The following is a 25,972-nucleotide window of genomic DNA, read 5'->3' as shown; positions in this document are numbered from 1 at the left end:
TGCATCAGAACATTCCATATTAACGTTAAGGTATATTATACTCGGTTCAGCTTGGTGTACACAAATAATATTCTTGACCATTTGTTGACCCAAGAGAGGATTCTGACATCTTTTTTTTTTTAATACTTTCTTTTGTGTGTCCCTGATTCTAAAGCCATTCCCGAAGGATACAATTTCCCACAGCTACGGTGCTCCAGTGGCTGCTTTTGTTTTGACTCACAAAACCTTGCTTCTGTTTTCTGAAGGCTGGACAAAGAAGCGGCGACTCTACAGTAAATTTGACTCTGAAGCATTTTGTTCAAACCGCAGCGATATGCTCACAGCAAAATTAAATCTTGAATCAAATACATTCATTGGATCAAGTTAGAAAATAAACGTAGACTCCACCATGCTTACATAAATCCTTACATTTCATTGATAACACCGGTGTGAAAGTTTCCCCAAACTCTTCTTAGAAAAATGACACTACCAAAGAAAAACGTATGTAGGCTACACAGTTTAATTATGCCCTCTTCTGCCATCTAGTGGAAGAGTAATTCATTGTTTTGTCATTGTACATCAGGGGTCTCAAACTCAATTTACCTTGGGGCCACTGGAGCTAGGGTCTGGGCAAGGCTGGGCCGCATCAGGTTTTCAAAAAAAAAAAAAACGCATTTATTAAAAACAGAAAAATATACAAACTTTTTCAGTGCTTTGGTTCCGATTTTTTTCTGCACAAAATAAGATGAAAAATAAATAAACAAATCAAGAATAAAAAAAATCAATCAATCAGTAATAAATATAATAATAATAATAATAATAATAACTAATAATAAAAAATAATAATTAATAATAATAAATAAAAATAGAAACCACATATAGTTGGTGGATAGACAAATTATTTTTTTCAGATTAAAATGAACAAAGCATTATTAGAGCCCTGTAGACATGACAAAACACGACTATAGTCACATTTATACTCTTTTTATTTACAACATATTGCGCAACTGCAGGGTCTTGAGACACATGCTAACTCGCAAACTAGAGAGCTAGCGACCTAAACGGTATCCTTCAAGTTATTTCCTTTAAACTTAAATAGCCAAAAACTTACCACTTCCACACGGATAGGGAGGATAACTATTAACAGTTATTTAACCTTTAACATGAACATTAACCAAACGTAATAATTTTTTCTGGGTACATGATACCATACAGCATCCATGTCAAACTTAAACTTTCATATCAAGGCGGGGGCCTCAAACTAGTGTCCTGCGGGCCACATTTGGCTCGCGGGCCGCGTGTTTGAGACCCCTGTTGTACATAGTGGCATAAATATACAGTACTTTTCATCAAAAAATTTAAGACCAGTTTAAAAAAATGTACATTTTACACTTTTGGATCTTGATGCGGAGCTTCAAAATGCAAAAATATAAAAAATGGTGGTCAGAAAAAAATGTAACCTTGACGGTCCTGATGGCTTCCAATGTTACTGGAACACAGTATTGGGGCGGCCATTTTCAGTCTGTACCTTTTTTTTTATATTGCATACTGTGTATGTAGTGTATAAAGTACACTAATTTGCCACTAGTAGCACTGAGACGTTCATATGTGTTCATATGGAAAAGGTGAGAACAAAATGCTTTTGATTTAATACTCAGTACTATGAATTTATTGTATGTATATTACTAAGAAGTATTAATTTAACAGTATATCTGTTCCTATGCTAGTAATTAGCACCGCAGCTCATCGCGAGAGATGTTCCTCAATGAGGTAAGCAAATATTAGACACATTATTACTATGACGCAGCAATTGCACACGTGCAAAACCGAGCACGAGCTTTCTTTGTACTGAAGTCAATAACCTATGACGTCATGAAGGTGTGCCTTTTTATATTTGACGCGCGGGCGCCAACAGTGTCACCTGTGGACATTTGTGGTACTGCGTGACGTCGGCGTCGTCTTGAGCGTCGAGACGCTGTGGGTCCTGTCATGGTCAGGAGGAAACTCCTCCCAGAACAACAACGCGTTCCGCCGCCTCACCAGCGCTATGGTCTCTTGGATCATCTCCAGACTTGTGGTGTAAGTCATTTTAAAAATCCATTTCACAGACATTTTAGTCATGGTAATGTGGTTTGTTGTTGTATCGGCGACGTGATCGTCAAGCAGAGGAGGGGGAGGATATAATGTCGGATTTATTAGTAGTGGTGTGACGAAAATGAGAATACAATAAATGTATAGATGCTATGAAAGCTCCATTAGGAATTAAAACAGCCGGACACTGTTATAATTATTAATGGAAGATGATTAGCATGTGTGACAAGCTAAAATAACAGTAGCGTTCTCCCTCTGTTGATGTCCCACATTGGAGGAGAAAAAAAACACAAGGGATGGGTCAGTCTTCTCGGGTTACAGCCATTCATGTTATTATTATTATTGAAAGAATAAAATCACAGCAATGCAACCCACCCTGCAAAAAAAAAAAAAAAAAAGATAACTATTATTGCCCTTGTATTATTTTTAGCCTAGTATGATTCAGCGCCATGACACACAACAGGCCCGCCTGGCCAAGCCTCTGAAAATAAAACAATTCATTTTAAATGAGGACTGCCTCCCTGCCCAAAATACACTATATATGTATAAAATGTATGCTATTGAGTGTGGAGCCACCCCAACAAGTGGGTTAAATTAGTGCTGTCTGTAAAGTGCAACAGCATGCAGGTCAGTAACTTGATCGGATCGCCCTCGCAGCTGTTGCCCGGCTATGGTGCTCCTTAGGCGGGAGGACGCAGGTGTCTTCACACGAATAGAACCGCGAAGGGACAAAAAAAAGGGAGTTAACATGCTAGCTGCATCTTTGTCTCACTATGTATGAGAAAGCCTGTCATGTAAAATAAGATGACATCATAGTGACATCATGATGTATGAATTGACATAAATGTATGGGGGGGTATCCAAAGTGCGGCCCGGGGGCCGCTGCATGGTACAAATAAAACACACAAAAAAAGGTGTTGATATTAACTGTCTTTGTGTATGTATAAAATAATATTAAAATTATAAAACTATATTAAATAATGACAATAATGAATAAAAGCGGTCTAGTGGTTAGCGCGCAAACCTCACAGCTAGGAGACCACGGTTCGATTCCACCCTCGGCCATCTCTGTGTGGAGTTTTGTGTGGGTTTTCTCCTGGTATTCCGGTTTCCTCCCACATTCCAAAAACATGCTAGGTTAATTAGCGACTCCAAATTGTCCATAGGTATGAATGTGAGTGTGAATGGTTGTTTGACTTCCTTTATTGTCATTGCACAATAACACAGCAGTGAAATTGCCAACGAAATGTCGGTGTCTGGCTCTCATATAATACCAGAGACATAAGAAGGTGGTTGAGTGGTTAGCGCGCAGACCTCACAGCTAGGAGACCAGGGTTCAATTCCACCCTCGGCCATCTCTGTGTGGAGTTTTGTGTGGGTTTTCTCCGGGTATTCCGGTTTCCTCCCACATTCCAAAAACATGCTAGGTTAATTGGCGACTCCAAATTGTCCATAGGTATGAATGTGAGTGTGAATGGTTGTTTGACTTCCTTTATTGTCATTGCACAATAACACAGCAGTGAAATTGCCAACGAAATGTCGGTGCCTGGCTCTCATATAATACCAGACACATAAGAAGGTGGTTGAGTGGTTAGCGCGCAGACCTCACAGCTAGGAGACCACGGTTCGATTCCACCGTCGGCCATTTTTGTGTGGGTTTTCTCTGGGTACTCCGGTTTCCTCCCACATTCCAAAAACATGCTAGGTTAATTAGCGACTCCAAATTGTCCATAGGTATGAATGTGAGTGTGAATGGTTGTTTGTCTATATGTGCCCTGTGATTGGCTGGCCACCAGTCCAGGGTGTACCCCGCCTCTCGTCCGAAGACAGCTGGGATACGCTCCAGCATACCCAAAACCTTAGTGAGGATAAGCGATAGAAAATGAATGAATGAATAATATGGGATGAAACGGTGGATGAGTGGTTAGTGCGCAGGCCTCACAGCTAGGAGACCAGGGTTCGATTCCACTGGCTGGCGACCAGTCCAGGGTCAGCTGACATAGGCTCCAGCGTACCGCCGCGACCCTATTGAGGATAAGCGGCATAAAAACTGGATGTATGGCTCAATAACAATACAACGACTTACCTGGTAATGATATGATTGTCATTTTAAATTAATATCTGTCTCTTTTTTTTTTTTTTTTTTTGCAGACTCGTATTTGGTACATTATACCCTGCATACTCATCCTATAAAGCTGTGAAGTCAAAAGATGTGAGAGAATATGTGAGTACGCTGGATTTGTATATATTGTATGCTTATGTTTACATGTTTGTTTAATGCAAAATATCATTTTATCATATGTATCTATCACTATAAATGCTTTAAACTTACCTTAAATTGTCACAAACATGCTCCAAAATGGCAGTATATCATGCACGTACTGGATGGAGCAGAATATTACGTCGTTATCGGCAATATCAATGGTATTGATGATAAACCAGTCACTGTTCAATATATGTGAACTTCTGCATTTGATCATGGGTTTCGCAATTGTGAATCACAAAATCGTTAAAAACATGTAACTGTAATTTTGTTAAAGAGTCACAACTCCCGTCATTATCGGTAGATTGTTAAAAAAAAAATTGTGTGATTATTATGTTCATTCTTCATCTATTTATACATTTTTCATGACCGCATTACAGGTGAAATGGATGATGTACTGGATTATATTTGCCCTATACACGGCTGTGGAAGTGTTCACGGATATGTTTCTTTGTTGGTAAGTAGTCTTTTGGCCTGTATATAAAATATGTAGTAAAAAACGCTCACAGGAAGGTTCTGTGACTGTTGGAAAGCTAGTTATCTTAGCACAAAAATGGCTGCATGTTGACTTAAATGTATACAGTTGTACACACGACTACATATGAATGGCTATAGTATTGTTCGTTTAGAACAGGGGCCTCAAACTCAATTTACTTGGGGGCCACTGGAGCTTCAAGTTATTTCCTTTAAACTTAAATAGCCAAAAACTTACCACTTCCACATGGATAGGGAGGATAACTATTAACAGTTATTTAACCTTTAACATGAACATTAATCAAACATAATAATTTTTTCTGGGTACATGATACCATACAGCATCCATAACAAACTTGCGCGGGCTGCACTAACATTAAACTTTCATATCAAGGCGGGGGCCTCAAACTAGTGTCCTGCGGGCCACATTTGGGCCGCGTGTTTGAGACCCCTGACATAATGTAACTGCACCACCTGGACTATGAGCGTATTCAAATAAACATACATGCAAAACAACAATAATAATGTGTAACACGCAAGGCGGGCTGCACGGCGGACGAGTGGTTAGCACACCGGCCTCACAGCTAGGAGACCTGAGTTCAATTCCACCATCGGCCATCTCTGTGTGGAGTTTGCATGTTCTCCCCGTGCATGCGTGGGTTTTCTCCGGGTACTCCGGTTTCCTCCCACATTCCAAAAACATGCTAGGTTAATTAGCGACTCCAAATTGTCCATAGGTATGAATGTGAGTGTGAATGGTTGTTTGTCTATATGTGCCCTGTGATTGGCTGGCCACGAGTCCAGGGTGTACCCCGCCTCTCGCCCGAAGACAGCTGGGATAGGCTCCAGCACCCCTCATGAGGATAAGCGACAGAAAATGAATGAATGAATGAACGTGCAAGGCATGCTGGGTAACTCATGAAGGCATGCATAAAATTGTATTGTTTTGTATATGAGTTTATATGAAAGCTCGCATAGTCTGTGTAGTACAGTGACATTATGTGTGCTGTCGTCTTGGGTTACAGTATGAGATGAGTCAGGTTGGCATTTGAGTTGCTAAGATCCTGTTTGGTTTGTGACATGTCAGTAAGAGTGTAAATATCAAGCTGATTGACAGCATATGAAGAACAAGTTTGCAAAGTCTGCCTTTATGTGCAACCCGATATTATATTTCAGTATTGAACAAATCACTCCACACTCTTTATTGTTCTCTGGTTCTACCATATCTTACTTATTGTGTGGAAATATGGAGTAATAACTATAAAAGCAATCTTCACTTGCTAAATGTACTGCAAAAAAGGTCAGTAAGGATAATTCATAATGCCGCCAACAGAGAACATACTAACTCCGTATTTCTAAAATCACAAATACTTCAACTTGCTGATATAGTTCATCTTCAAACAGCTAAAATAATGCATAAGGCTAAAAATAACCAATTAGCTAAAAATGTCATCCAATACTTCTCTACAAGAGAGGAGAAATATGATCTCAGGGAAGAACTCCATTTGAAACACTTCTATGCTAGGACTACGTTAAAAAGCCATAGCATTTCAGTATGTGGAATCAAACTATGGGATGGATTGAGTAAGGACCTCAAACAATGCACAATGATGAGCCAATTCAAGAAACAATACAAGCAGTTGATGTTGATGATGAGTCTTGAACCAGTCATGATGTGCTATATATATATATCACTATATTGACACTTTAATGGTACCCATTATGTCATTGGATGGTCATATCACCTCATACTTCGGTACAGGACAAAAAATAAAAAAAAATTAAAACAAAAAAAACCAACCTTAAACTACATTAGGAAAGCAGGAAGTGAACAAATGTAACAGTCACTGATTAAAAAACTACCAGATGGAGGGGTAGGATTTAATAAGCTTTGCTTCTTCCTACTCCTTTTGGACATGTGGAACTGTGAACTGATTATGTGATGCATTCAATTGTAATCTGATGCATGTTCAAATGAAATAAAACCATTAAAAAAATGAAAAAAATGTAAAAAAGTAAAAACAAATATTTTTTTAATTAAAAAAATACAATTAAATAAAATGAAATTATATTAGGAAAGCAGGAAGTGAACAAATGTAACAGTTACTGATTGTAAAAGTACCAGATGAAGGGGTAGAATTTAATAAGCTTTGCTTCTTCCTACTCCTTTTGGACATGTGGAACTGTGAACTGATTATGTGATGCATTCAATTGTAATCTGATGCATTTTCAAATAAATAAAACCATTAAAAAATGTAAAAAAATATAAAAAAATTATAATTAAAAAAATACAATTAAATAAAATTAAATTATATTAGGAAAGCAGGAAGTGAACAAATGTATGTGCATGTTCAAATGAAATAAAAATAAAACTATTAACCATTACCAATATTTACCAGTGGAAGGCGAAATGAGACAGATTTTCTACCAATAAATGACCTAATTATTGTGATTGTAAGGGTTTTTAACACATATTAACAACAAATGTATGGGGTTGTCAATGTTAAGAAGACTGGAATTGATGTGTGTGTATGTTCCCGTTAAGTCTGCTGACTGTATGTGTGTTGTCATTCCATCCATTCCAGGCTTCCTTTCTACTATGAACTGAAGATAGCCTTTGTGGTGTGGTTGCTGTCCCCGTATACTAAAGGCTCCAGCGTGCTCTACAGGAAGTTTGTCCACCCGACTCTTTCCTCTAAAGAAAAGGTGAAAATTCCTACTTCTTTTGTCGTCCCAAGAAATGACTTCAGGGAAAGCATTGACTTTGAATATAATTTGTGTTGTTTATCCCCGCTAGCACTCTCAGCTATCCGGCAAACAACAGTCCACTTGTGCTAATTCACTTATCCAAATGTGTTCTATATGTTTATATAAAAAACGCATGACTTCATCAAGGCTTCCATTACCATAGCAGCACATGAAAGACGCAGTCACGCAAAAAAAAAAAAAAAACACAATGTGTTTTTTGTTTTTGTGGCTCGTCACAGGATATTGATGACTACATCTGCCAAGCCAAGGACAAAAGCTATGACACGCTGGTGCATTATGGGAGAAAGGGACTGAATGTTGCCGCTACAGCTGCAGTCATGGCTGCAGCAAAGGTAATGCCGAATCGGGACATTTTTTTAGGTTTTGTTCTCGTACTTAGTAGAGTTTAGGCCCAGAGAATGAAGCATTATCTCTTACAGTGTGCTACCAATACCCCAACATCTAATACGGGTAGTGTACACAGTTTATGATGACATGTTTCTCAATGCTTTTGAGAAACTGATCCTATTTATTTATCTGCACTGGACAGAGAGAACTAGAAAGTGAAACCAGCGAAATGCGACGCAATGAAAAGCGGTGAAGCATACAACATATTCAGGAGTCAAATCCATGATGAGTACGACAAAGTTGGCAGGTCTACACTAATATCTAATATTCAAATTCCTCACTGCCGCTCCTCTCCCCCCAATTTCAGCACTACTGTATATATAAATATGTATATATGTAAATATATGTGTGTGTCCTATGATTAAAAGTGTAAAAAGAAGTGCTGTTGACAGTAAACATTACAATAATGAAACCCTTTTGAATGACTGGTGCAGCGATTGACGCCGATCCTTCTAAAAGACTGACACATTGTTCACATTGGGAGTGACCAGGATGGATAGGATCAGGAACAAATACATCAGAGGGGCATTACATCTTAGAGGCCAGACTGAGATGGTTGGGAAAGGCATTTTCACTGATACTACGCTGAGATGCAGTTTTTTCTTAAAATACACAGTGTATAAATTTTTAGCATAAAACTGGTGAGACTACGAAACTGTGGTGAGACCAGACATGTTGTTTGGTCTAGAGACAGTGCCACTGAGGAAGACAGGAAGCAGAACTTGAGATGAGGATAGTGAGGTACTCATTGGGAGTGACCAGGATGGATAGGATCAGGAACGAATACATCATAGGTCCATTACATGTTAGAGGCCTTGAAGATGAAGGCCAGACTGAGATGGTTGGGACATGTCCAGAAAAACTGAAGTTGATACTACTAAGCTTTTTCAATGATATTAAGCTGAGATGCAGTTTTTTCTTAAAATACACAGTATATAACTTCTTAGCATAAAACTAGTGAGACCAGCCATGTTGTTTGGTCTGGAGACAGTGCCACTGAGTAAGACAGGAAGCAGAAATGGAGGTAGGAGACGAGGATAGTGAGGTTCTCATTGGGAGTGACCAGGATGGATAGGATCAGGAACGAATACATCATAGGTGCATTACATGTTAGAGGCCTTGAAGATAAAGGCCAGACTGAGATGGTTGGGACATGTCCAGAAAAACTGAAGCTGTCTTCAGGCGAGAGGCGGGGTACACCCTGGACTGGTGGCCAGCCAATCACAGGGCACATATAGACAAACAACCATTCACACTCACATTCATACCTATGGACAATTTGGAGTCGCTAATTAACCTAGCATGTTTTTGGAATGTGGGAGGAAACTGGAGTATGGCTGAGGGTGGAATTGAACCCTGGTCTCCTAGCCGTGAGATCTGTGCACTAACCACTCGATCGCCGTGTTGTGTAATGATAGTAATGATCATTATTATTGTTATTATCATTATTACCATTATTATTGTTAGTTATTATTACCATTATTATTCATTCATTCATTCATTTTCTACCGCTTTTTCCTCACGAGGGTCGCGGGGGGTGCTGGAGCCTATCCCAGCTGTCTACGGGCATAAGGTGGGGTACACCCTGGACTGGTGGCCAGCCAATCACAGGGCACATATAGACAAACAACCATTCACACTCACATTCATACCTATGGACAATTTGGAGTCGCCAATTAACCTAGCATGTTTTTGGAATGTGGGAGGAAACCGGAGTACCCGGAGAAAACCCACGCATGCACGGGGAGAACATGCAAACTCCACACAGAGATGCCCGAGGGTGGAATTGAACCCTGGTCTCCTAGCTGTGAGGTCTGTGCGCTAACCCCTAGACCACCGTGCCGCCCACACCATTATTATTATTGTTTATTAATAATAATTATTATTTAATTTTACAGACTTCATTGCTTCTTGTAGAGTGCTGTATCATTCCATCTGTTGTTTTCTGAAATCCGCAGTATTTATGCTTTTATTGTCAATATATTTTTCCCACTAAGTGTAACATTTACATGTCATTTTCTGGATTGCATGTGTCTAATCTTGTGCATTAAAAAAAAAAACAAGAAGTTGAGACTGTGTCTGAACAGGTGACCAACCCAAACATCAGTTATCAGTGTTTTTCCTGCCTCAGGGCCAAGGAGTGCTGTCAGACAGGTTGAGGAGTTTCAGCATGCAAGATCTGTCTTCCTACCAGTCGCACCAGGTCGACCCCAGCAACGTGTCTTCGCAACCCGCAACCACAACAGCAGCTCAGCACCGGACTCGCACCATGATGCGTAGCAAGTCTGAAAGCTACAATAAAGGTGAGTCGAGACTCCAGGGACGTCACTTTAGAGGAAACAAGTCTATAAACCAGGGGTCTCAAACTCAATTTACTTGGGGGCCACTGGAGCTCGGGTCTGGGTGAGACTGGGCCGCATCAGGTTTTTCAAAAAAAAAAAACACAAAAAAACGCATTTATTAAAAACAAAAAAATTTAAAAAACTTTGCCTTGGTTCCAATTTTCTACAAGAAAAGCTCTGATAAAACATTCCACTGTTCTCAAATATCTTAATTTTTATTTTTCTACACAAACTAAGATGAAAAATAAATAAACAAATCAAGAATAAAGAAAATCAATCAGTAATAAATAAATACATATATTAATAATAATAAAACGGCAAATAATAAAAACTTAAGAAACCAACTGCAGGGTCTTGAGACACATGCTAACTCGCAAACTAGAGAGCTAGCGACCTAAACGGTAGCCTTCAAGTTATTTCCTTTAAACTTAAATAGCCAAAAAGTTACCACTTCCACACGGATAGGGAGGATAACTATTAACAGTTATTTAACCTTTAACATGAACATTAATCAAACGTAATAATTTTTTCTGGGTACATGATACCATACAGCATCCATATCAAACTTGCGCGGGGCCGCACTAACATTAAACTTTCATATCAAGGCGGGGGCCTCAAACTAGTGTCGTGCGGGCCACATTTGGCCCGCGGGCCGCGTGTTTGAGACCCCAGCTCTAAACTAATGAGAATCTATAAAGAGGACTAATGCAACCCTGGTGATCCACCACTGTACAAAAAAATATTTAATATTTTAATAAAAAAAATATTTAATATTTTTTTGGGGGTATTTTGCATGTCTTTTAGCTGGGGTTGAAATAGTTTCCCCTTCTGAATGTTCAAATCCATGTCCTGCTCAGACTAAGTGTTAGGCCGCAAATGTTGTTCAACTCCATTTGCCTTCCTGAGTCCCTCCCTCCGCCCCACCCCACCCCCTAACCTCCAGGCCTGTTTTCCTGTTTTCGGACTAAGTATCCTATGATATTCCTCACGTGTAGCTAGGAGGATTTGTTCTTTAGTCAATATTATACGAGAGACAAGACTTTGTTGTTTGGCTTCTCTGTTCTATTTTTTTCCCCATCTGCTATTCATGTGCGCTAAAATAAGACACCATCTTAAAATGTAAGTACATGTAACATTTAACAGCGAGTACTGATATTTCAGGCGTGCTGTTGATTAGTACCGGGTGGTTTGAAGGTTAAAGTAATAGTATTTACTTTGGTGCGGGCATAGAAAGCAGACAGCCATGTTGTACTGTGTAAATATACATAATATATTGTGTAAATTCAATGGAGGCAAGGACTGTAATCTATGTGTGGTGTCGCATTGCGGGGGCAGGGGTGATGTCATGTTGTAATTTGCATAATTTCTGTTTTAGGACATGGTGGATCAGTCATAGATACCAGGGGCATGAATTTTAACGATGTATGGCGATATTGTGGGGGGGGCTGGGTTTCAAAAACCATTGACAGTTATTGAGATGATGGCTATTCTTCTGTTTAGTACTGCCGTCGGTTCTTAGAGCAATGACTTTTAGAGTCACCCATGGTCACTCACCCCCACCCCACCCCCCACAGGACAGGATTTTGACATGACCGAGTATGAAGTGTTGGGATTATACCAGGGGAAGGCGGAGGACTCCCCGACACCCGATCCCTCCCCACCATCCACACCCTCTCCCACTCCTCCAACCTTGGAGCAGCCAGAGGAGGGAATGAGTGGGGGGGTGCGGGGGGGTCCAGACTCACCTCAGCTCGGTTTGATGAAAAGAAAAGCTCCCGAGGTAACCTGACAGCCTGCCTGCTCGCCAGTAGTGCTCAGCTGCTGCCTGCCTCTAACACGGCTGTCCAGTCAGTTTATTGGTTTATTTTGAAGTGTCATGTCACTAAATGGGGCTGCACGGTGGTTACCTGAGTTCAATTCCACCCATGGCCATCTCTGTGTGGAGTTTGCATGTTCTCCCCTGTGCATGCGTGGGTTTCCAAAAACATGCTAGGTTAATTAGCGACTCCAAATTGTCCATAGGTATGAATGTGAGTGTGAATGGTTGTTTGTCTATATGTGCCCTGTGATTGGCTGGCTACCGGTCCAGGGTGTACCCCGCCGCTCGCCTGAAGACAGCTGGGATTGGCTCCAGCACCCCCGCGACCCTTGTGAGGATAAGCGGCAGAAAATGAATGAATGAACACGCAAGGCATGCAGAAAATTTGAAAAGAAAAGGAAAGAAGGAAAGGAATGAATGAATGAACTAAGGAACGAGCTAAGGAACGAACTAAGGAACGAACTAAGGAACGAACTAACTAAGGGACTGTTGGTTTGACTTTCAGTATATCCTTCGTTTAGCGCAATGTATTGGTTCCAGACCCGACCGTGATAAGTGAATTTCCTTAGGAAGGAAGGAATGAACTAAGGAAGAAACTAAGGAAGGAACTAAGGAACTGTTGGTGTGACTTTCAGTATATTCTATTCAGTATAGCCCTCGTTTAGCGCAATGTATTGGTTCCAGACCCGACCGTGATAAGTGAATTTCCTTAGAAAGGAAGGAACAAACGAACTAAGGAAGAAACTAAGGAAGGAACTAAGGAACTGTTGGTGTGACTTTCAGTATATTCTATTCAGTATATCCCTCGTTTAGCGCAATGTATTGGTTCCAGACCCGACCGTGTTAAGTGAATTTCCTTTGGAAGGAAGGAACGAATGAACTAAGGAAGGAACTAAGGAACTGTTGGTGTGACTTTCAGTATATTCTATTCAGTTTATCCCTCGTTTAGCGCAATGCATTGGTTCCAGACCCGACCGTGATAAGTGAATTTCCTTAGGAAGGAAGGAACGAATGAACTAAGGAAGAAACGAATGAACTAAGGAAGGAACTAAGGAACTGTTGGTGTGACTTTCAGTATATTCTATTCAGTATATCCCTCGTTTAGCGCAATGTGTTGGTTCCAGACCCGACCATGATAAGTGAATTTCCTTAGTAAGGAAGGAAGGAACGAACTAAGGAAGGAACTAAGGAACAGTTGGTGTGACTTTCAGTATATTCTATTCAGTATATCCCTCATTTAGCGCAATGTATTGGTTCCAGACCCGACAGTGATAAGTGAATTTCCTTAGGAAGGAAGGAAGGAACGAACTAAGGAAGGAACTAAGGAACTGTTGGTGTGACTTTCAGTATATTCTATTCAGTATATCCCTCGTTTAGCGCAATGTATTGGTTCCAGACCCGACCGTGATAAGTGAATTTCCTTAGAAAGGAAGGAACAAACGAACTAAGGAAGAAACTAAGGAAGGAACTAAGGAACTGTTGGTGTGACTTTCAGTATATTCTATTCAGTATATCCCTCGTTTAGCGCAATGTATTGGTTCCAGACCCGACCATGATAAGTGAATTTCCTTCGGAAGGAAGGAACGAATGAACTAAGGACGAAACTAAGGAACTGTTGGTGTGACTTTCAGTATATTCTATTCAGTATATCCCTTGTTTAGCTCAATGTATTGGTTCCAGACCCGACCGTGATAAGTGAATTTCCTTAGGAAGGAAGGAAGGAAGGAAGGAAGGAAGGAAGGAAGGAAGGAAGGAAGGAATGAACTGAGGAATGTACTAAGGAACTGTTGGTGTGACTTTCAGTATATTCTATTCAGTATATCCCTCATTTAGCACAATGTATTGGTTCCAGACCCGACCGTGTTAAGTGAATTTCCTTAGGAAGGAAGGAAGGAACTAAGGAATGAACTAAGGAACTGTTGGTGTGACTTTCAGTATATTCTATTCAGTATATCCCTCGTTTAGCACAATGTATTGGTTCCAGACCCAAACGTGATAAGTGAATTTCCTTGTGCCCTCCAGTCTACAGTCCATCCCTGATGAAGAAGCATGCTCCTTGTGGTGGCAAGAAACAACCTCTGACTCTTGACTCCATTTGTCTTCTCTGACATCTCTTAATGTTTGCTTCTGTCTTCTGTCTTCCACCATGTCCCTCTATAGCCTCCTCTTAGAGTCTTAAGGCCTCTCACGAGATCCAGGAGCGCTTTGGCTTCAAACGCTGAAGCCATGTGAACGTGTCAGCCATGCGGATCGGCGCCTCCAGCTGCAAGAACGTAAAGAAAAGAACACCGACTCGCCCCAAGCCTCATGTGACTGCAGCAACACTGCTTTGGAATTAGTATTACCAAAGTGACCTATGGTGACATGTCGATATCATATAGAAGGACTACAGAGTGAATGGTGTAGGGCTTTCATGTGTACAGTGTGCTTTATTTTCATTTTTGTTCCCCTTTTTCATTTCTCTGTCAGGAACGGGCAGGCACCTTGCATGCAGGTCTGGCCTTGTTAGTAACGTGTCGCCGGGCGCCAAGGATCAAATGCATGGCAATTGTTCTGAGAAAAGATTCCTAAGAAAACATGTTTTCATGAGGAGTCGAGCAGCGGTTGGAATGATTTACCTCTCGTAAAGCCTTAATGAAAGAAACATCACACGTTAAGTGGATCCCTGCAGATTTCATCAAAAAAAATGTATTTATAAAATAAAACCTTGATATTTAAATACTCCTGCATCACAAACTCAACAGCAGCTTATCAACTCAAATGGCTTATCAGTCACAGTGCAACAAAAAAGTAACATGTGCAACAATGTCATTATATTGATGTACACTATATGTGCCCTGTGATTGGCTGGCCACCAGTCCAGGGTGTACCCCGCCTCTCGCCCGAAGACAGCTGGGATAGGCTCCAGCACCCTCGTGAAAAGCGGTAGAAAATAAATGAATGAATGAATTTAATTACCATTTAGAACCCGCAAGTCATGCTGGGAAGCCCACAAACAGGAAGTAACCCAGTTATGAGTTTAACATGCTAGGTTAATAAGCGACTCCAAATTGTCCATAGGTATGAATGTGAGTGTGAATGGTTGTTTGTCTATATGTGCCCTGTGATTGGCTGGCAAATCAGTCCAGGGTGTACCCCGCCTCTCGCCTGAAGAAAGCTGGGATAGGCTCCATCACCCCCACGACCCTCGTGAGGAAAAGTGGTAGAAAATGAATGAATGAATTTAATTGCCATTTAGAACCCGCAAGTCATGCTGGGAAGCCCACAAACAGGAAGTAACCCAGTTATGAGTTTAACATGCTAGGTTAATTAGCGACTCCAAATTGTCCATAGGTATGAATGTGAGTGTGAATGGTTGTTTGTCTATATGTGCCCTGTGATTGGCTGGCAAACCAGTCCAGGGTGTACCCCGCCTCTCGCCCCAAGACAGCTGGGATAGGCTCCAGCACCCCCATGAAAAATGGTAGAAAATTAATGAATTTAATTGCCATTTAAAACCTGCAAGTCATGCTGGGAAGCCCACAAACAGGAAGTAACCCAGTTATGAGTTTAACATGCTAGGTTAATAAGCGACTCCAAATTGTCCATAGGTATGAATGTGAGTGTGAATGGTTGTTTGTCTATATGTGCCCTGTGATTGGCTGGCCACCAGTCCAGGGTGTACCCCACCTCTCACCCGAAGACAGCTGGGATAGGCTCCAGCACCCCCGCGAAACTTGTGAAAAGCGGTAGAAAATGAATGAATATAATTGCCATTTAGAACCCGCAAGTCATGCTGGGAAGCCCACAAACAGGAAGTAACCCAGTTATGAGTTTAACATGCTAGGTTAATAAGCGACTCCAAATTGTCCATAGGTATGAATGTGAGTGTGAATGGTTGTTTGTCTATATGTGCACTGTGATTGGCTGGCAAACCAGTCCAGGGTGTACCCCGCCTCTTGCCTGAAGACAGCTGGGATAGGCTCCAGCACCCCCGCGAGGATAAGCAGTAGAAAATGAATGAATGTTTTGTGTGGTGTATTAGCATCTAAGTGTGTACTTTGATACCCAAATAGTGCATTATTTGCCCCATGAGTGATATACACATTTGGGTTGATAAGCTTTGTGTTTGAGTGGCAAAAACACTTTTATGGGCATCTCAATGACTTGGGTTCTACTATGTATTTGTCATAATTCATTCTGTACTATGTGGTTGATATAGTTTGTGGCCCACAATATTAGAAATTGACCAAAACAGTAGTAGGGAAAAACACAATAATTTTGTTTTTATGTGGTGGGTATGTTTGATTTAGTCACTTGCACAAAAGCTCAATCATTTTCATTATAACCCGTATTGTTTTTTTTTTGTCCATGAATTGTTTTCTATTTTACATTAGGGATATTTTCCAATTGTATTTATGCACCGGGTCTATTGTAATCACTGCTTCATTCATGCTGAAACTATGAGTAGCTTCTAAGGTGCAATCACCCCCTGTTTACTGGGGTGTTGTACATACACACGTCGTATCGAGTATACTTTAATGTGATTGAAATGGGAAAGTCATGTTTTAGCAAAAGTAATCACTGCATGATATTTTGTTATTTAGATGGAATTCTTAAGTGAATTAATGTGAAGCTTGTACCCCTGTGCAAAAAGAATGACTTATTTGCTTCCACTTCACAGGGGTGATCTTAAAATTGAGTTTCTGTTCTGGCAGGCCAGAATAATCCATTTGAAATTTGATGTGAGCTATAAGAGTAGCAGCAGTGATGTGGTGACAATGATGGGTAGTTACAAATCACTTTACAGCTATTAAATATGGAGAAAATGTATTTGTGTGTGTGTGTGTGTGTGCAGCAGAGACACCGATACAGTACATGACTTAAAGTGAATTTCATTAGGAAGGAAGGAAGGAATGAACTAAGGAAGGAACTAAGGAACTGTTGGTGTGACTTTCAGTATATTCTATTCAGTATATCCCTCGTTTAGCGCAATGCATTGGTTCCAGACCCGACCGTGATAAGTGAATTTCCTTAGGAAGGAAGGAACTAAGGAAGGAACTAAGGAACTGTTGGTGTGACTTTCAGTATAATCTATTCAGTATATCCCTCGTTTAGCGCAATGTATTGGTTCCAGACCCGACCATGATAAGTGAATTTCCTTAGGAAGGAAGGAAGGAACTAAGGAAGGAACTAAGGAACTGTTGATGTGACTTTCAGTATATTCTATTCCGTATATCCCTCGTTTAGCGCAATGTATTGGTTCCAGACCCGACCGTGATAAGTGAATTTCCTTAAGGAATGAATGAACGAATGAACTAAGGAAGGAACTAAGGAAGGAACTAAGGAAGGAACTAAGGAACTGTTGGTGTGACTTTCAGTATATTCTATTCCGTATATCCCTCGTTTAGCGCAATGTATTGGTTCCAGACCCGACCGTGATAAGTGAATTTCCTTAGGATCTGGTATGGATCATCCACAAACCAGTTCCTCCTTTTCCAAAACGGGGTATTGGTTCCAGACCCGACCGTGATAAGTGAATTTCCTTAGGAAGGAATGAACGAATGAACTAAGGAACTAAGGAACTGTTGGTGTGACTTTCAGTATATTCTATTCAGTATATCCCTCGTTTAGCACAATGTATTGGTTCCAGACCCGACAGTGATAAGTGAATTTCCTTAGGAAGGAAGGAAGGAACGAACAAACTAAGGAAGGAACTAAGGAACTGTTGGTGTGACTTTCAGTATATTCTATTCAGTGTATCCCTCGTTTAGCACAATGTATTGGTTCCAGACCCGACCGTGATAAGTGAATTTCCTTAGGAAGGAAGGAAGGAACTAACTAAGGAACTGTTGGTGTGACTTTCAGTATATCCCTCGTTTAGCGCAATGTATTGGTTCCAAACGCGAGCATTAGTATCGGTTCTAGAAGTGATTTCCTTCTCTCCAAAAGTAAATATGGAGAAAATGTATTTTTAAGTGTGTATGTGTGTGTGGTGCAGCAGAACAAAACAGGATATACCGTAGCGTATGATTGTAACATTTATACAAGACACCGATATACAGTACATGACTTTAAAGTTTAAGGTTGACCCTGTCGTGGTACTTCTGGTACGGATCATCCACAAACCAGTTCCTCCTTTTCCAAAACGGGGTTGTCATTTTATCGAGAAGTTTGCACTGCGTTTTATTACAAAAGACGTGCTCCCTCAGACGCTTTCGCCTGGCGGGTTTCTTCTTCCAAAGTTTCTTCTTGTATCCGGCCTTCATTCAGGTGGAACAACAAAAGACGTTTCACGACTCAATGTACAATAAATACAAGCAGTAATAGTAATACAGTAAACCTTGGATATATCGGATTCAATTGTTCCCACTGGTTTTGTCCGATATAAGCGAAATCCGTTATATGCGTATACCGGAAAATGTCCGTTTTACGCATATATCAGATTTATATCCGGTATATGCGTATATCGGATTTTATCCGTTATAAAAAGGCACTTCCTTGACTATGTTTCCAATGTACCTGGACGCGCAGGCAACGCTGCAAACGCTGCAAATGACGTCGTATAGCGGCCTGTCACGATTCGGCGAATCGGAGCGCCACGATGCGGCCATCCGATATATGCGAGGGAAATTTAATGGAAATGCATTGGAACGGGACTGGAGATTTTGTCCGAAATAGGCGAAATCCGTTATAAAAAATCCGATATATGCAATGAATTTTTATTGGAAATGCATTACAGAAAAATTGGTTCTTTTTTATCTGTCCGTTGTGAGCGAATTTCCGATATATCCGAGTCCGATATATCCGATGTTTACTGTAGTTTCGGATAACCACCTACCTTGCGTCTAATCCACAGGCCGCAGTGCAACCTCATGAACCTTTGGGTCACAGACTTGACAGACTTCCTCTTTCCCTTCTTTACGCTGTAATATGTCAACGTTCTGATGGGCTGCTGACTCAAAGGTGGAATAAGAGCGGAAACGCTGCAAAACAGTTGGAAAATATAGCAACTTTAGTCAAATAATTTATAATAATAATTATATTATACTTTACATGTTGAAGCCAGAGAATCCATAAAACAAGCACCCATAAAAGTCAACTGCGTGATTGAAATACAGTGAGTTCATTACCATACAAAATAAGTGCTCTGTTTTCATTCTGCCAAATCCCACTGGCTCCCCCTGGTGGCCTATTTTATTATGGGTGGGGTCCGTAAACTGGCAGCATGTCTGTTAGTGTGTGTTTTAGGCATATAATGTTTATGTTATAGCAGCATTTTCTCCTTGCATGTGTTATATATATATATAGGGCTGCACGGTGGACTAGTGGTTAGCGCACAGACCTCGCAGCAAGGAGACCCGAGTTCAATCCCACCCTCCCACCCGGGAGTTTGCATGTTCTCCCCATGTATGCAGGGTTTTTCTCCGGGTACTCCGGTTTCCTCCCACATTCCAAAAACATGCTAGGTTAATTAGCGACTCCAAATTGTCCATAGGTATGAATGTGAGTGTGAATGGTTGTTTGTCTATATGTGCCCTGTGATTGGCTGGCCACCAGTCCAGGGTGTACCCTGCCTCTCACCTAAAGACAGCTGGGATAGGCTCCAGCACCCCTCGCGACCCTCGTGAGGATAAGCGGCAGAAAATGAATGAATGAACACGCAAGGCAGGCAGAAACTTCGAAAAGGAAGGAAGGAAGGAAGGAACGAACTAAGGAACGAACTAAGGAACAAACTAAGGAACGAACTAAGGAAGACAGCTGGGATAGGCTCCAGCACACCCCGCAACCCTTGTGAAAAACGGTAGAAAATTATTAGAAATTAGCCATTTAGAACCCGCAAGTCATGCTGGGAAGCCCACAAACAGGAAGTAACCCAGTTATGGGTTTAACATGCTAGGTTAATTGGAAATGGTCCATAGGTATGAATGTGAGTGTGAATGGTTGTTTGTCTATATGTGCCCTGTGATTGGCTGGCCACCAGTCCAGGGTGTACCCCGCCTCTCGGCCCGAAAACAGCTGGGATTGGCCCCAGCACATAATATTCATAATATTTTCCCCTTAAAACCCTTTTTTATTCAAAGCAAATTGTATATGATGGATTATCTGAGTTAACTATTTACTATTAATGAATGTATGACCCCAAAATAATAACATATGCACGTTTTAAGCTCTAGATTAACACACAGTGTTTATGCACTGAACTGTTAAATGGTTGCCAGTACCGTTGGAGAAGGCCGTGCTGGGGTAGCTGACAGGTTGTTGTCGGCACAGGAGGATGGATGGAGATGAAGACAGGCTGACACCGTCCGAAGTTAGACAGTTGAGCCGCCTGTGGTGTCCGGCGGGCGCACAGAGACACGGATAGCGGCCTCAGCAGACCTGTCAAGCACAAGGACAAGGACAACATGTCAACACAGGTATGATGGCCGGCCAGCTAGCTAGCTAGCTAGATTTCACTAGCTAGCTAGACGCTAATTGTTAGCTAGCGCAAGAGTGGGCTTCGTGTTAAAGTCTTATTTTCCCGTACTCGACGAAAAAAAAACAGAACTTATTCTCCATGAAAGTTGTAAAGGATAACAAATGTATAAAAGTGACATTGCATACCCGACACCTTCCTCGCGAGGACAGCCGCCATGTTTTCTACTGGCATTTGACGTCACTACGGAATGTTGGAAGGACAAATTTCCCATTGTGGTTGACTCTACTTGTGTACGACATTTTGCTGCCATCTTGCGGTCATAATTAAATTATCTTATAACCTTATCCTCTATAATTTTGTTAAACCTTTAATTTTTGTCTGTAGTAAACCCTCGTGTCCACGGAAGTCAACACGGCAGCTAATTGGATGAATGAATGTCACGTGTTTTCAGAGAGCTTTGCTGTAACTCGTTTTTTTGTGCTATTAAAAAATACAGTACAGTACAGTTTCCCCTCACATTTCAGCAATCATTTTAATGCGTATTTTCAAGGACAATACTATAAAATATACTTTATAATAATCCCTAGTCTGTGTACAGCTTGTATAGCAGAATGGTTGTACTGTCAAGTTGTCTAAATAAGTGAGTACAGTCCAAAGTGTCAATATTTAGCATCATTTTCTATATCAGAATGCCACAGTACATGAATAAAAGGCAGCACTCGTGCAGCCCCAGACCATGACACTAGATTTCACTGTAGGCAAGAAAGACACTTAATAAGATGAAGGTCTAACTATTATTTATTTTTTGAAAACATACACAATCTTAAAAAAACAGATGAAAAACAACAATGAAATGCATTAAAACAAGCCCCAGTTTTTATGAAGGAATTAGCTGGTGGATGCACACACGAGTCTACAGCCCGAATTCAAGTGCAAAGAAATTATTCCAGTAAAAAGTGCTTCTCATGTACAATATTTCACAGGTGGTGAACCATAAAGGCACTCGAAGGCATCAATAAGTGTCATTCATCAAATGGCGTTCCTTCCATCCATTCACCAGCCTGCATACACAGGCTCTGCATCACCGGGAATCCCATAGTAGCGACCTTGAGGCCTCTCTTTGCGTAACAATGGCGCCCGGGACACTGTCAGCTCGCCATCAGGGTCTCTCATTTTGCGTAGGACCATTAGAGTAATAAAGAGCAGAGCGACTGGAAGCAAAAAAAAAAAAAAAGAATGCAATTAAGACCTGCTGCAGTAATCATAACAACGTGACACACTCATGATTCTCATTTATTAGTTTGAGAAAATGATGTGCAGCTGACCGCCCCCCCTCCAACATACCTCCTCCTCCAATAACTAACAAAGCAATGGTAACTGGAGCTAATTCACAAGTGTCCCCAGCTTTACGGAAGAAAGTCTCCATGCAGTAGCCGGGAGCTGAGCTGCCCTGAGGACAGAAGGCATCACTGGGGCAACCAATGGGGTTCACGTCTGGACTCTGGAAAGAATAATAAACAGTGTTAGCGAGCTTTGCAACCATACACTGAATGGCAACAACGAACGAGTAAACATTCTGTGTTTCCAAAGGTAATTATGCTGTGTTGGCTGACATTGTCATACAATATTCATTAAACAACTATTATGGTTTCTTTTGAAGTAGAAGTGTTCTGCATCATACTGAGAGACACATTTGTGGCATTAATCCTTTAGATCAGTGATTCCCAAAGTGTGGGCCGTGGTGGTACTGCAGGTGGGCTATGAGAGGTCATTAAAAATATAATTAATTTTTTGCAAATATTATTTTTTTAAATTATTTTTATTGTAAAATATTTAAAGCATGATAAAAAAAAATTTATAGGCCAAAGTAATAACCTATTGCGTGTTATTTAAATTTAAATTAATTTAAATTTTAATCAATTATTCTTGTTATTATTGTTATATTATTATATTATATTATATTATTATATATATTATATATAATATATTATTATTGTTTTTATGATTATTAACAACAACAATAATAATAATAATACGTGGCATGGAAAATTGATAATATTTGAATTAGACATTTTCATATTACATGTAATTTAAATTAATTTCAATTTACATTAATTTAAATTTATAGCTGAATATTTATTTAATATTGTAAAATATTTAAAGCACGATTAAAAAACATTTATAGGCCTGAGTAATAACCTACTGCGTGTAATTTAAATTTAAATTAATTTAAATTTTAATCAATTCTTCTTATTATTATTATTAACAACAACAATAATAATAATTATAAGCGGGGTAGAAAATTTATATTTGAATTAGACATTTCCATATTACATAAAATTTAAATTAATTTAAATTCATTTAAATTTATAGCTGAATATTTATTTAATATTGTAAAATATTTAATGCCCGATTAAAAAATATTTATAGGCCTAAGTAATAACCTATTGCGTGTAAATTAAATTTAAATTAATTTTAATTTACATTTTAATCAATTATTCTTGTTATTATTATTATTATTATTATTAATAACAACAATAATAATAATAATAATAAGCGGCGTGGAAAATTGATAATATTTGAATTAGACATTTTCATATTACATATATATCCATTTTCTATACTGCTTGTTATCAGGTTTACAGATGGACTGGAGCCTATCCCAGCTGACTTTGGGCAAGGGACAGGTCCAACCTGGACTGGTCACCAGTCAGTCATGGGGTCCAGGTTTTGTCCATGTTGCTGGCTGTATTTCCAATATCTTCCTACATGCAAGATTCTTGCTCTCGTATTGGACCTCGTGGGATTGTGGAAGTGGTTGTGAAATGCGGTGGTTAGTGGCTCAGTGTTAAATACTGACTGGGCAATAATGATCTTCTGGGCAGACATCACAGTTCTCTTGGCCCCAGTGAATCTGGAAGGATCCGCTGCCACATATCTGACACATAGTCTGGTGCGGAGCCTTGTGCATCCCTGTCCGAAATAACATCTTATCAAGAGGATGATTATGGGCTGAGAGGACCAAATGAGAGCCATGTTGTTTGTAAACATACCTGGCCGACACGGTGTGCAAACCCTAGCTGCAGACTGTAGCGCCTCTGACCCTCCAGGACAGATCTGACACTGGGAGCAACCAGAGGAGCTGTCAGAGAAGGAGCAACATGTTTGCAAGATGATTCAAATGTTATGAAGACACATGTGATGCTCCATCCATCCATCTTTTATGCCGCTTATCCTCACTAGGGTCGCGGTTATGTTGGAGCCTATCTCAGCTGTCTTTGGGGGGAGAGGCGGGGTACACCCTGGTTTGGTTGCCAGCCAATCACAGGGCATTGATGCTCTTAAAGGGTAACATTGATAGCAAATCTCCACACTGATGATGATCAATTTCTTTACATTTCAGAAGGCAGAGACTTCGAGATTAGCAACCTACTTGCAAAAGCTCCCCTGTGCGCATGGTGAGCATGAAGTGGAACTGTGTAAAGATGAGAAGAAACCTGAAAGCAGCGCAAACACGGTTAGCAGTGTCATGCAAAAACATCTTCACCATGAAACTCGACACAACCCTGAACAAGATACGTATAGAAAAGGGGTTGGGGGGCTTGAAACCAGACTGCAAAATCAATTCAACAAACCAAGTAGGTGCTTATAGAGCAGGGGTCTCAAACACGCGGCCCGTGGCCTGCAGGACACTAGTTTGAGGCCCCCGCCTTGATATGAAAGTTTAATGTTAGTGCGGCCCGCGCAACTTTGATATGGATGCTGTATGGTATCATGTACCCAGAAAAAATTATTACATTTGATTAATGTTCATGTTAAAGGTTAAATAACTGTTAATAGTTATCCTCCCTATCCGTGTGGAAGTGGTAAGTTTTTGGCTGTTTAAGTTTAAAGAAAATAACTTGAAGGCTACCGTTTAGGTCGCTAGCTCTCTAGTTTGCGAGTTAGCATGTGTCTCAAGACCCTGCAGTTGCGCAATATGTTGTAAATAAAAAGAGTATAAATGTGACTATAGTCGTGTTTTGTCATGTCTACAGGGCTCTAATAATGCTTTGTTCATTTTAATCTGAAAAAAATAATTTGTCTACCCACCAACTATATGTGGTTTCTTAAGTTTAATTATTTGCCGTTTTATTATTATTATTATATTTATTTATTACTGATTGATTGATTTTCTTTATTCTTGATTTGTTTACTTTTCATCTTATTTTGTGTAGAAAAATAAAAATTAAGATATTTGAGAACAGTGGAATGTTTTATCAGAGCTTTTATTGTAGAAAATCGGAACAAAAGCAAAGTTTATTCATTTTTTGGTTTTTAATATATGCGTTTGTTTTTTTTTTTTGGAAAACCTGATGCAGCCCAGTCTCACCCAGACCCGAGCTCCAGTGGCCCCCAAGTAAATTGAGTTTGAGACCCCTGTTATAGAGGATCTATAGTGTTACCATATTGCTTCTGCTTTCATTCATGACCTTATTTATTTAGACATTTGGTGAAGTAAATAGATAGATACAGTAAGTTGGAATTTTGTGTCTGAAAATACTCCAGTCATAGATCCAGTCATTTTAGCATATGTCACGGCTCAGCAAATGCATTACCTGGAGAGCAACTTGCACATCTGTCTGCACCGGTGTTGTTGTTGAAGGATCCGGCAGGGCAAGGGAGACACACTGGGCTTCCGGTAAAGCTGCATAGTCATGGTAAATCATGGTAAATCACATCGGAAGAACAGCAATCAGAAAAGGGCTATTCAGCTATAATGCAAACAGGGCCAGTTATAGAATATATTATATTATATGTCCTACAGTAAAGGTCGAAAAAAAAAAACATCCTTACTACACTGTATATATTTTTGTTTTGTTATTTTGTTTCGGTCATATTTGCTCATCTCATCTTGCATCAGTTCGCTCCTCTTTCATCTGTATTTAGGGTGGCAATGTTTAGCGGCAATACAACATTACATTTACTGTATCATATGGAATGGCTTAAATTACATGGTCAGTGTGTCTCCTGATTGGATCAAGCAGTACTGTAAAGTCAAAAAATACTTAAAAAGCTAAAACAAAATTATATATATATATATATATATATATTGAAGTCAGTGTGACCTGGAAAAACAAACTTGATCTACTTTGCTGAGTTGGCTTTATTAAAGCCATATAAATATCTGTAAATTCAATTACACATTACATATAGTCAGGAAATTATTCAAGCATCAAATTATATATATATACATATATATATAAAACGCGAAAAAGAAAATTATATATATATATATAATGCGAAAAAGGAAATTATATATATATATTTTAATATAACGCGAAAAAATTATATATATATATATAATGCGAAAAGAAAATTATATATATATAATGCGAAAAAGGAAATTTTATATATGTATATTTTTTAATATAGCGTGAAAAAAATTATATATATATATAATGCGA

General features: G+C 39.8%; 3 protein-coding genes and 1 long non-coding RNA gene across 5 annotated transcripts in view; 2 read left to right on the top strand and 2 right to left on the bottom strand.

The window, feature by feature from the left end:
- The first annotated feature begins 115 nt into the window (after window positions 1-115).
- Window positions 116-18,441, top strand: reep1 (receptor accessory protein 1). The gene is made up of 8 exons (XM_058090807.1): window positions 116-2,058; window positions 4,222-4,294; window positions 4,714-4,790; window positions 7,393-7,513; window positions 7,795-7,908; window positions 10,095-10,266; window positions 11,880-12,085; window positions 14,285-18,441. The coding sequence occupies exons 1-8, from the start codon at window positions 2,027-2,029 to the stop codon at window positions 14,354-14,356; spliced, it is 867 nt and encodes a 288-aa protein (XP_057946790.1). The 5' UTR covers window positions 116-2,026; the 3' UTR covers window positions 14,357-18,441.
- mrpl35 (mitochondrial ribosomal protein L35) lies at window positions 18,132-20,877 on the bottom strand. Its single transcript, XM_058090806.1, has 4 exons — window positions 20,711-20,877; window positions 20,329-20,485; window positions 18,945-19,089; window positions 18,132-18,366 (listed from the first exon to the last, which is right to left on the bottom strand). Exons 1-4 carry the CDS (start codon window positions 20,754-20,756, stop codon window positions 18,178-18,180), a joined length of 537 nt encoding a protein of 178 aa, XP_057946789.1. The 5' UTR covers window positions 20,757-20,877; the 3' UTR covers window positions 18,132-18,177.
- LOC131140408 (uncharacterized) overlaps window positions 20,329-25,972 on the top strand; it is a 17,797-nt gene continuing 12,153 nt past the window's right edge. Inside the window, exon 1 of the long non-coding RNA XR_009132403.1 lies at window positions 20,329-20,523. This is a non-coding gene — a long non-coding RNA (uncharacterized LOC131140408). The remainder of the gene's footprint in view (window positions 20,524-25,972) is intronic.
- si:dkey-21a6.5 (signal peptide, CUB and EGF-like domain-containing protein 1) overlaps window positions 21,290-25,972 on the bottom strand; it is a 9,851-nt gene continuing 5,168 nt past the window's right edge. Inside the window, exons 4-9 of one of the 2 annotated variants that reach the window (XM_058090801.1) lie at window positions 25,124-25,212; window positions 23,959-24,022; window positions 23,579-23,667; window positions 23,386-23,498; window positions 21,870-22,026; window positions 21,290-21,736 (exon numbers count right to left, since the gene is read on the bottom strand). In XM_058090801.1, coding sequence (XP_057946784.1) covers window positions 21,579-21,736; window positions 21,870-22,026; window positions 23,386-23,498; window positions 23,579-23,667; window positions 23,959-24,022; window positions 25,124-25,212 — 670 coding nt within the window. In that variant the 3' untranslated portion in view covers window positions 21,290-21,578. Of the gene's footprint in view, window positions 21,737-21,869; window positions 22,027-23,163; window positions 23,499-23,578; window positions 23,668-23,958; window positions 24,023-25,123; window positions 25,213-25,972 lie in introns of those variants that run through there. The other variant, XM_058090802.1, reaches the window with a different exon arrangement.

The sequence above is a fragment of the Doryrhamphus excisus genome, chromosome 13 (assembly GCF_030265055.1).
Source record: "Doryrhamphus excisus isolate RoL2022-K1 chromosome 13, RoL_Dexc_1.0, whole genome shotgun sequence".
Taxonomy (NCBI): Eukaryota; Metazoa; Chordata; class Actinopteri; order Syngnathiformes; family Syngnathidae; genus Doryrhamphus; species Doryrhamphus excisus.
Note: the sequence above shows the minus strand (reverse complement) of the source record. Positions and strands in the feature narration are given on the sequence as shown.

Excerpts from the sequence above, each read along its gene's own strand:
- reep1 (XM_058090807.1), top strand. The coding sequence starts at position 2,027 with ATGGTCTCTTGGATCATCTCCAGACTTGTGGT. Across the intron at positions 4,295-4,713 it reads CAAAAGATGTGAGAGAATAT|GTGAAATGGATGATGTACTG; the intron begins GTGAGTACGCTG and ends ACCGCATTACAG. Across the intron at positions 12,086-14,284 it reads TGAAAAGAAAAGCTCCCGAG|CCTCCTCTTAGAGTCTTAAG; the intron begins GTAACCTGACAG and ends GTCCCTCTATAG.
- mrpl35 (XM_058090806.1), bottom strand. The coding sequence starts at position 20,756 with ATGCCAGTAGAAAACATGGCGGCTGTCCTCGCGAGGAAGGTGTCGG. Across the intron at positions 19,090-20,328 it reads CAGCACGGCCTTCTCCAACG|CGTTTCCGCTCTTATTCCAC; the intron begins GTACTGGCAACC and ends ACTGTTTTGCAG. Across the intron at positions 18,367-18,944 it reads GCCTGTGGATTAGACGCAAG|GCCGGATACAAGAAGAAACT; the intron begins GTAGGTGGTTAT and ends ACCTGAATGAAG.